This window comes from Euphorbia lathyris, chromosome 8 (genome assembly GCF_963576675.1).
Source record: "Euphorbia lathyris chromosome 8, ddEupLath1.1, whole genome shotgun sequence".
NCBI classification, from domain to species: Eukaryota; Viridiplantae; Streptophyta; class Magnoliopsida; order Malpighiales; family Euphorbiaceae; genus Euphorbia; species Euphorbia lathyris.
Window position 1 is genome coordinate 13,862,238 of NC_088917.1, and position 11,930 is coordinate 13,874,167.

Genomic DNA, 11,930 nt, shown 5'->3' on the forward strand with positions numbered 1-11,930 from the left:
TCCCCGTAATAATTATGACTCATTCCTGTAGCCAATTTAGCTCTTAATACAGGATCATTCAAGTCAGATTTTTTTGTTATTGAGATAGGTGAATTCTTATAGATCACTTGAGATAATGTTTTAATTTATATATATATATATATATATATATATATATCGTCTGGTCCTACCAAAAAAAAATATATCGTCTGGTTCAACTAATCCGAATCAACCGGTTGAACCTACTAACTTTTAACTCAGTTGTCAATCCGGTTTGATTACTGGTCCGGTTTTTAAAACATTGGTTATGACAATAATGTTATTGACAATTTAACAACCTTATCCAATTAAAATCAGCTAAATCATATAATTTATTTTATAATTTCCCTTAAAAATCCAATAAACTATTTACATTAATATTATTATTATTATTTTGTTCATAAAAAAATATTAGTATTATTTTTTCTTGTTAAATTTATAATTTGCCTTTTTAACTTTTTTTCCTCCAAAAAGTGGGGAAAGGGATAGTGCCAAGTGGAAAGTGCGAATTCTAGAGAAATCGCACGCAACGAAACTGGCACCTTCACCAGTACGCCAACCGCCAGCTCTGCTTCCGTATACTGCGCCACCTTTCCCCCTCCTCTGATTTCTCTCTCCTCCGTCTCCGAGCCCCACACACATTCCATACTCTTTTTTCCTTACTTCAACACTTCACCGTCGTCTCCCATTTCTTACTCACTGCAAGATCATTTGATCGATTTTTCATGATCGCTTGATTTATCCTACTTAATTCTGTGTTTTACGTTTCCTCTGCTCTGCTTATTGCGTTTAGTTTAGATTCTCATACATAAAAATGGCGGGAAATGACTGGATTAACAGTTACCTGGAAGCTATTCTCGATGTTGATCATGGAATTGATGATGCTAAATCTTCACTTTTGCTCAGGGAAAGAGGTCGCTTCAGTCCTACTCGTTACTTCGTCGAAGAGGTCATCACCGGCTTCGACGAGACTGATCTTCACCGTTCCTGGATTCGAGTACATCACTTTTTCTTTTTTTAGTATTCCTTAATTGAGTTTTGTGTCTTGAGAACGAAGTCGATTTTCACGTGGATTTTGATTTATTTTTTCTTTTTCTCTCGATTAGGCTGCAGCTATGAAGAGTACGCAAGAGAGGAATACTCGATTGGAAAACATGTGCTGGAGGATTTGGAATTTGGCTCGCAGGAAGAAACAGGTTCTATACCTTTTCCCCCCTCTTTTTATTGTCTCTTCTTGGCTGTATGTATGTGTTTTGACTATTCTTATGACCATTTCCTGACGATGATTGTAATGTTGTCGATTGTTATCATATGGATTACTTCCTTTTACTATTTTATCACTTTTTGAGGAATTTTTCTGCTGTTCATATGTGTTTAATGAACAGAATGCTAAGATATCATTACTTAGTAATTGATTGTGATGGTAGAGTCATGTGTTGAATTTGTAGATACTTGCAAGTAAGACTTAAGTGGGGAAAAAAGGTGAAGGAAATTTCAGTAGCTTGACTTTGGTTTTGGATGTTTATAATTACGTAGAATAGAAATTTCTTTATGTAATTTCTTCTCTTGAAATTGGATTTTCTGCTCAGCTTGAAGGAGAGGAAGTTCAGCGGCAAGCTAAACGTCGCGTTGAACGTGAAAGAGCCCGTATAGAGGCAACTGCTGATATGTCAGAAGATCTATCAGAAGGCGAGAAAGGAGATGTACCCACTGACATTATATCTCATCGTGATGGCAGTAGAGGTAGAATGCCTAGAATAAGTTCTGTTGATGTGATGGAGAATTGGGCTAAACAACACAAAGAGAAGAAGTTTTACATTGTACTGATAAGGCATGAACTGTTTGTTAAAATATGACATTGTAATGAGGTTACTCACATGCTTCTTTCAGTTTGGATTTCACTTTTCCACTTTACAGTGAAATTCTGCTTTTTAAACGAAAAAATTCTAACTTCCAGGACATGTTTTTTTTCTTAACTATGGTTTTTTCAGTCTTCATGGCTTGATTCGTGGTGAAAACATGGAGCTTGGCCGTGATTCGGACACTGGTGGCCAGGTAACTCATGGTCACTTTGTGCAGCCTGATTATCATGTTGCAGTTGATTTTTTATATGCCCATCCAGCATTCTAAGTCTTGATTCTCTTGAATTTTATCTTTTTTATGTATGTTTAAACAGGTCAAGTATGTAGTAGAGCTTGCAAGGGCCTTAGGCTCAATGCCAGGGGTTTATCGAGTTGATTTGCTGACAAGACAAGTGTCTGCTCCGGATGTGGACTGGAGTTATGCTGAACCCACAGAGATGTTGAATCCAATAAACTACGACAACTCTATGCAAGAGCTTGGGGAAAGCAGTGGTGCCTACATAATTCGTCTACCTATGGGCCCACCGGATAAATATATACAAAAGGAACTCCTTTGGCCTTACATTCCTGAATTTGTTGATCGTGCAATTAGCCATATTATTCAGATGTCTAAAGTTTTGGGGGAGCAAATTGGCAATGGAAATCCAGTCTGGCCTGCTGCAATTCATGGACATTATGCTGACGCAGGGGACTCTGCTGCACTTCTATCTGGAGCTCTGAATGTTCCAATGATTTTCACTGGGCATTCACTTGGACGTGATAAACTCGAGCAACTTTTGAAACAAGGATGGCAATCCAGAGAAGAAATAAATAAAACTTATAAAATAATGCGACGAATAGAGGCAGAGGAGTTAACACTTGATGCTTCTGAGATCATTATAACTAGCACTAGACAGGAGATAGAAGAACAATGGCGCCTGTATGATGGTTTTGACCCTGTGCTAGAGCGCAAGCTTAGAGCAAGGATCAAGAGGGGTGTAAGCTGTCACGGAAGGTTTATGCCTCGCATGGTGGTAAGTATCAGGATGTTACACTTCCTTGATGGTTTTTTGTAAAGTTGGTTGTTTCTATTACTAATTAGATGGTGTTCTTCACATACAATATATCAATCTCTAACTTAAATCATGGTGATCATATCTAGGTAATGCCTCCTGGAATGGAGTTTCATCATATCATACCACATGATGGAGATTCGGATGGGGAAGCTGAAAGAAGTGAAGACAATCCTTCTTCTCATGATCCTACAATTTGGTCGGAGGTGTTACTTATTCTTTCTTCTGCATATATCAGTTCTGGATTAGTTTTTTCTTGTTTTCTTTTGTTCTGCTGAACATATATTCTTTTCTCCTTTCTGAAGGAGCCTTAAATGATATGTTTTGGTACTTATTTTCTTTTCAAGACCATTTCAATATATATTTAAATTGAATCCGCTAATTATGATTCAACAGATAATGCGTTTCTTTTCAAATCCTCGGAAGCCAATGATACTTGCCCTCGCCAGGCCAGATCCTAAAAAAAATATTACCACTTTGGTCAAAGCATTTGGTGAATGTCGCCCGCTAAGGGAACTTGCTAATCTTGTAAGTTCTTTAGCTTCTCTCCACTGTTCTCTATTTCCTCTCAAACTTGACAAAAAATTTCCATGTCAATTATTTTAGTTGCTTTTCTATTCTTGCAGACATTAGTAATGGGAAATCGTGATGATATTGATGAAATGTCAGGCGCAAATGCAGCTTATCTGCTTTCCATTCTTAAGCTGATTGATAAATATGACCTTTATGGCCAAGTTGCATATCCTAAACACCACAAACAGTCTGATGTTCCTGACATTTATCGTCTTGCAGCAAGGACAAAGGTATATTTCTTTTTCTCATTGCATTTCTATAAGCAGAAGCAACGCTCGACTCTTTCTGTTTTGATAAAATATTTTTTTCTTTCTCTTTTTATCTTTCAGGGTGTTTTCATCAATCCTGCTTTCATTGAGCCATTTGGGCTTACTCTTATAGAGGTACTTGCCCTTTTTTTTTTCTTTTTAATACGAGAAACTGCTTCAAATTTTAATTTCTAAGAGATCTAATTTAAGCTGCTTGCGGACAGGCTGCAGCTCATGGTCTGCCTATTGTTGCTACAAAAAATGGAGGTCCTGTAGACATTCATCGGGTGCGCCAACTGCTGGAGCCTTCTTATTGCTTAGGATGTGTTAGTAATTGCTGTGAATTTTATGTTTCATTCTAGTTTACCAACATAGATGATTCTCAGGTACTAGACAACGGATTACTTGTTGATCCCCATGAGCAGCAGTCTATTGCTGATGCTCTTCTGAAGCTGGTTTCGGATAAACAACTTTGGGCAAGATGCAGACAGAACGGACTAAAAAACATTCACCTCTTTTCATGGACAGAGCACTGCAAAACATACTTAGCTCGAATAGCCAGTTGCAAGTCTAGGCAGCCGGAGTGGAAAACAAGTGGAGATGAGCCTCAAAGTCCAGAACCAGATTCACCTAATGATTCTTTGAGAGACATTCAGGATATCTCTTTGAATTTCAAGCTTTCACTGGATGGAGAAAAAATTGAAAGTGGAGTTCTTGAGAATTCTTTAGATAATGAGGAAAATGCTGTGGATCGTAATGTTTTGACATCTTCGAAAGGTGCTACACAAGGCACTCGAAATGAATCAGCAGCCAAAGTGAACCATAATGTTGGTAGTAGTAAATTTCCAGTACTGAAGAGAAGAAAATATGTTTTCGTTATTGCAGTTGATGGCGATACGACTGCAGATTTTCTCGAAACCATTAAGTTAGTTGTTCAGGTAACAAGGAAGGAAAATTCTACAGGGTTGATGGGTTACATATTGTCAACAGCCATGACCATATCAGAAGTGCACTCTCTTTTGGAGTCGGGTGGATTGAAGCCGTTGGATTTTGATGCATTTATCTGTAATAGTGGTAGTGAAATCTATTATCCATCTTCAACCATTGAGGGAGATTCTGGTCTTCCGTTCGTGTTAGATTTGGATTATCACTCTCACATTGACTACCGGTGGGGTGGTGAAGGTTTAAGGAAGACTTTGGTTCGATGGGCGGCTTCTGTCAATGATAGGACAGGGAAGGAACAAATTATTACAGAAGATGAATCTGGTTCTACTGCACATTGCTATGCATTTAAAGTGAAAGAACCTTCAAAGGTAAAATGTCTCCCTCTGCCCTTCATACCAGCTTACTAAATTCTGCTTTCAAAGAACACTAAAATTTAAGTGTATTCATCACATATTCAAATCTTATATCATACTTGATTTGTCTTACAGATTCCTCCAGTTAAAGAACTCGGAAAACTAATGAGAATTCAAGGTCTTCGATGCCATGTTATCTATAGTCAAAATGGTACGAAGCTAAATGTGATTCCCGTATTGGCTTCTCGATCCCAAGCTCTCAGGTAAACTTGTTGCTGAAATCATCCATTTTTGTTTTCCAAATCTATCTTCAGAAGATAAAAAAAATAGTGTCTGATCTTAACTTGAGCAATCTAGGCTTAAAACTATTGGCTGATCACATCATTCTCAAGTTCGATATTAAAACTACTTCTGCAGGTATCTGCATATTCGATGGGGAACAGACTTGTCGAACATTGTGGTTTTCGTCGGAGAAAGTGGGGATACCGATTACGAAAGCTTATTAGGTGGACTCCACAAGTCGGTAATACTGAAAGGAGTTGATACAGCTGCTTGTCAGCTTCATGCTAACAGAAGCTACCCTCTGGAAGATGTTGTACCATTTGGCAGCTCCAACATCATCGAAAGTGACCGATTAGAAGCGGATTACATAAGGGAATCACTGGAGAAACTTGGTATTTTCAAACTCATCTTTAAATGAATGAACTTTCACTTTTTTTCCGTTCTGAAATTTTACCATTTCTGCATAGAGCTGCCCTAGAGTAGATATGCATACATATACACTTCTCTTCTGCTATTGTCCAGTTTGTTTTGTTGTGCTTTGTAGAGTTGAATACACAGAAAGGTATATAAGATGTTAAAAATGTTAATTTTGTTGAATTTGTAATTTGATCTCAGTTTGTACGTGTGTTTTCTTTCCCTTTCTTTTTTTTTTTTTTATTGACAAAGTGGTGTCATCTTAGTAGGATTGTCAATTTTAACACGAAAATACGATCGAGACCACCCGTTTGTCACGACCCGTTTGACGTGATTGTTGGTTTTGTTTCCTCTGTATTATATATGGCCAGCATATGGAATATAGAGGATAACCGGTTTTCTCCCGTAGTTTAATTAATTCTCTCCAAAAAAATCAAAGATCTGTAAATGAATTCGGTTAGAAATCTGTCGGGATTTGCAATTCCTTCGAATGACCTTATTTTCTCCGGTTGACCTAATTTGTTAATGTTAGGGGTAAAATTGTTATTGACCGTCAACATTAAAGTAAAATTGTACTATTTTAAACGTTAGGGGTAAAATTGCTCCTAGGTGTAAACGCTAGGGTCCACCTTATCCCAATAAATAAATAAATTATCTTGTTTAAATTCTTCCACACAATGGAATCCATCAAAAATAAAGATAGGTTAGTTAAAAAGGAACTTTGAATATAAAGTTTAACTAACCTTGGCCATCCACTCATGGATAAGCCACAATAACCTTTGATTTATATAGTTTCCAATGGCAAATAAATATACATCTTTTTCCTCCACCCTCAACTGCACACCCCAGCCTACCAGACACAGGTGGGACCCCAAGGTCTGGGGTTTTTTATTTTATTCAACTTATGCTTATGAAACCCCTTCTTAAAACGGATCTGGAATAATTGATTAATAGAGCTGCTCATTAAGTGTGTAATGTGATCCATAAAATAATGGATGATCTACCATTGTGTAAGGTTCATCAAGATGTATAGGTGCACCGCCATAGCCGCTCTCTGCCCAGCATGAATGAGAATGAAAGAGGTTTCGCGTCTAGATGGATCATCAGGATTAGGAAGCGAGCTCTTCTTTTATATTACCCATCTCTGCAACCACCCTACAGGGATTCTCCTCAAAGAGATTAAATTAAAACATATATTTAGATTTTCTCGTCTATTCAGAGGTAACAAAGTGGACTTATTCGCCCCTGTCTCTTATTCCCAGGAGTTTTTGACGTTACATGGTATTTTATCGGAAGTAAATTCCAGGGGGCTGAGGGAGAAGTCACATCTTCAAACTCTGGCAATTGGCGGCAATATCTAAACTTATCAGATGATAAGGAAAGAGATTCTGCCCCCGAACCCTCCACAGCCCCGGCCCCCGCCTTAAGGGAGGCCGCCCACGAACCATCAACCTCATCCACGTGGAGTGGCTCGTGGATTGAGAAATGGCTTTCTTCGGAGATCTCATCTTCGGCCCCAAACCAGGGTCCGCCCGCCGTCGACCAAAACCAGGGGGGACACGAAGCAAGAAATCCACCAACCGAGGTCATGGGGCCGGAAGCTCCTAGTCCTTCGTGGTTACAAAACTATATTAAAAGCGTTTTTCAAAGGGCGTAGAACCCGCTCTGACATTATAGAACGACTTTGGGAGGATCTTAGGCTCGAAAGAGCTTCCCCAGAAAAGCGGATGAAGATCCTTCAAATTATGGAGGAGATGTACGAGAACTCGGATTCATTTCAGAATAAGAATTCGAGACTCGACATCGACTTAGCTGTCAGCATTTCCGATTGGGGCGATCATGAAAATATGAAAAAGTTATGTTTTACCGGTAAAATTGTCTTAAAGAAGATAGAAGGGAATTCAAATCTTACTTTTTCATGCCTTCTCTATATGTGAAAAGTCTCAAGTCAATTTCCCTTCGGAGAAGAGAATTTCAATCTCACTTTTTGACGAAGTTAATAATATGTTACTAATTTTATTTACATTAAGTATAACTCAATTGATACATTTATGTAAATAGAGGACAGATGAGAGGTGATGGAATCAATTAGAGTTGTAATGAGTCAAGCCACTCATGACTGGCTTAATATTCAGTTTGATAAAATTCCGTTTGTATTTGGCTTGATTTTATAAATGGGTCAAACTTAAGCACGAAGAAATTTGGCTCGAAAGCTTATGAGCAGGCTCGACTATAGATTCATGATCAAACTTGATTATAATGTTTATGGATGCGCTCGTGAACAAGCAAGCTTGGTTCCACTTTTTTTTAATAATGATATTTCAATAAAAGGGATGTAAAACAATTAGTGTTTTGTGTTTGCAAGTAGTGTATTAGAAACCAATGTAATTAATGAACATAATTAATGAGTTGCTTACGAGAAATTCATGAACAGAACTAACGAGCTGGTTGCGAGTAGCTTACGAACATGATATTAAATTTGGCTTTATCAATTTTCTAACGAGCTAAGCATGGGGAGGTGAAAGCTCGGCTCGATTACACCACAGAATCAATACTGATCTTTTTTTTAACTCAATTTCTTTAATATTTAAAAAAAAACGATGTACTTTCCTTTTTTTTCTTTTTATTGTTGTTATAATTCTTTAAAATCAAGCTTATAGAAGTTGAAATTTGCTCTTAAAAAAATTCGAACTCGACTTACAATACAATAACTTTTATCAAAGGGTCCCATATTAACGGGGTGTTTGGTTGCTCATTTTCACACTTTTGTTTGCTTTTTCACTTTAAAAATGAGAGTTTTAGGTGTTTTGTTAGTGACCTCCTGTTTGCCTTTTGCATCTGAAAAGCGGCATTAGGTGTTTGGTTAGTGACCTCATGTTTGCCTTTTGCATCTGAAAAGCGGCATTAGGTGTTTGGTTAGTGACCTCATGTTTGCCTTTTACACCTGAAAAGCAGCCTTTTACAAAAGTAGAGATTCTCTGCTTTTTGGAAAAACAGATTTTTCCAACAGCAAACTGTAACATCAAACATTAAGGGCCCGTTTGGTTCAGTTGTTAGCTAATAGCTGTTGCGGTTGCTGTTAGCTGTTTGCAGTTGCAGTAAGCTGTTTGCAATTGCAGTAAGCTGTTAGCTGTTTAATTACTAGTGTTTGGTAAAATTATATTGAAATGCTGCTGTTCAGATTTAAAATGTCTAAAATGGACATGTTTTAAATTAATCAACAATGAAATTATAAAAGGGAAAAATGTGAAAAAAATACTCATAATGTTTACAACTAGGAATAAATTTACTCTTGACGTTTAAAATGATGCAATTTTACCTATAACACTGGCAGTTAAGAGCAATTTATCCATAACATTGACAAGTTTGGTCAATTTCAAATATTATTAGAACACATAGATATTTTATTTCTTATTCTACACCAATTACACATATTAGTAGTTTTAAAAAAGAGTTCTCATATTTTTTTTTTGTAATTTATTAATAAAATTGAAAATTAATATTTATAAATTCGGTGAAATATTTGAATTTTTTTTGTCCAACTTGTACAAATATTTTTTTATTTTCTTAAAAAAAATTCATGTCTAATCATATGTTTGTGATCTGTTACTAACGACGATAAAATGGTACACATGTGAAGTGTAGATGACAATATTCATGATCAAGAAGGCAGTTTGATAAATTATTTCTCAAGTTGACCCAACTTATCAGTGGTGAAATTGATTTTGATTGCCAATATTAGGTGTATAATTGCACAATTTTAGACGTTAAAAGGTAAAATTGCTCCTAGCTATAAATGTTAGGGGTATTTTAGCACTTTATCCTATTATAAAATAAAAAATGTGTTACACAAATTAATAAAAATAATCTATATAAAAATAAAAAATTTATTGAATGCAATAAAAAAATATTCTTCCGGTAATTATTTTGTAGAAATATAAATAATGTTAAAGAATAAACATATTTTGTGCAAATAAAAAGGATAATTTGTCAATAATAAATAACTACAAACAGCTGTTTATGAAAAGCTCCAAATAGGAGCTTTTCGTGAAACGCTCCAAAATCCTGCAGATTTCAGAAAAAATGCTAAACGCTGCGGTTATATAAACCTAACTAAACGCTATTTTTCCTGCGGTTTGGAGTGAAACGCTAAACGCTCATCCGAAAAGCTAAAACAAACACCCCCTAAATAGCAACATCAAACAGCAAACTGTAATAGTAAACAGCAACATCAAACAGTAGGTAAAACAAACAGACCCTAAATAATACGGGTATATATTATAAAAAAAAAAGCATTTTAAAAAAAAATATATATATATTTTAATCATATATATAACGGACACTTTTAATAATTGATGTAAGTTTCATATAAGTTCATCATTATTGTATAATTGAAATTATTTCTAAAAATATCTAATAGATGACATACTCATTTAAGCCGAAAAATGCAAACAAAAGATATTTGGAAATAGTTTCTTTAAATTTCTCAATTGACTTGCATTTAATTCCTGTAAGTTTCTCAATTGACTAACTAATCAGATAATTAATTAAACAGAACATAGGAGATAAATTAGGACTCTGAGATTTGCTAAAATTCTACTCCTTAACTACTTTTCAAATTAATAATAATAATAATAACAAAATCACTATAATCCCTACATTAATTCATAATTAACGTAATTAATGAAATAATCATCAACCATGGCTGATTTCACCTGCTCTTCTCCTTCATTGCTACTCTACCCTACACTATTTTTCATTCTTTTTTTCTCTAATATTGATAATCATAATTTCCATTTTTTCACCCCCATTTCTTCTTCAAATCAAACCAACATTATTTCTCCATTTCCAAGTCCAAATTTGGACTCCAACAATGGAATTATATCTAGTAATGTTTCCGTTGTGAAAATGAAGACTCGGATTGAGGAGATTGAAGAAGGTTTAGCTAGAGCAAGATCCGCGATTCGGGAGGTGAGTCGGACTCGGAATTATTCGTGTTATAGCCAGGAGAAGAGGTTTATGCCTAGAGGAGATGTCTACATTAACCCTTATGCCTTTCATCAGTTAGTATCTTCCTTCTCTTTTTTCAATTTATGTTGCTTTGAATTTATGTTTACATAAACCCTAATTAGCCTACCAGTGTGGATACAGTAGTAAGGAATTGAAACTTCATTTAGGGTGTGCATTATTCGGTTAAAGCCTAATTACCAAGCTGAATCCACTCATTTCGGTTTTTTGAATCGGTTTCTCAGTCATCTCAGTTCATAACATTTATAATTTTAAGTGTATTTTGATTCAATTCAGTGTGATAAAGAATGTTAAAAAAACCAAAATGAATCAAATTTGTTTTAGCTATTTTTACTGTTGGAAAAAGGTAAACACCCCTACATATATTCTATATTTATGTATACATATTTGATTTTAGAAATTTTATTTATTTATTGATGATAATAATAATAATAAATAATAATAATAATAATAATAATAATAATAATAATAATAATAATAAGTTCGAATTTTTTGGGGACGTAAGGGGTAAAAAATTTGGACTTTAGTCCACTCTACTGCATTTTGAAAAAAGAATAGAAACAAAAGATAATAATCCAAAACTAATTATGTTTTGAAAGTATTTTAAGTTTTTTTATTGTTGAAGTAAATTAATTAATGAAATATAGTGAGTTTTATTTTTTTTCATTATTTTATCTAAATTCGATTTTTTCCGTTTAAAAATTAACTAAACCAAAAATGTTTGTTTACATACTATTCCATCATCAGATAAGTTTCAATTATTTTGCTATTTCGGTTTTCGGTTTTTTTAATTTGATTGATCGGTTTTAATTATTTTGATATTTCGGTTTTCAGTTTTTTTTAATTTGATTTTGATATTTTGATTTAGTTCGGTATAATAAAGAATGTAAAAAAAAACCGAACTAAACCAGAAATTTAATTTTTTTATTATATTATTGTTTTTTTTTTTAGAATGCAAACATTTCATTAGATAATAAGATTAGTACAATAATAACATGAAAACGGTAAGGAATAAAACCTTACATAAGTATAGGCTATGCCTAATATATGATCCACAATGGCAAGAAATAAACTACAAAGAGTAAAAAAACTCATTAAAGGTACCACTAACACAAACAACAAATGGAACATATATTGCCCGTCATTCCAAATTCG

At 34.8% G+C, this 11,930-nt stretch overlaps 1 protein-coding gene across 1 annotated transcript; it reads left to right on the forward strand.

Moving 5' to 3' along the window:
- Positions 1 to 501: 501 nt before the first annotated feature.
- Positions 502 to 5,947, forward strand: LOC136202768 (probable sucrose-phosphate synthase 1). The gene is made up of 13 exons (XM_065993627.1): positions 502 to 1,015; positions 1,125 to 1,214; positions 1,608 to 1,849; positions 2,010 to 2,073; positions 2,195 to 2,893; positions 3,022 to 3,138; positions 3,329 to 3,460; positions 3,559 to 3,735; positions 3,835 to 3,888; positions 3,978 to 4,040; positions 4,140 to 5,066; positions 5,187 to 5,314; positions 5,469 to 5,947. Exons 1-13 carry the CDS (start codon positions 833 to 835, stop codon positions 5,749 to 5,751), a joined length of 3,159 nt encoding a protein of 1,052 aa, XP_065849699.1. The 5' UTR covers positions 502 to 832; the 3' UTR covers positions 5,752 to 5,947.
- The last annotated feature ends 5,983 nt before the right edge of the window (positions 5,948 to 11,930 follow it).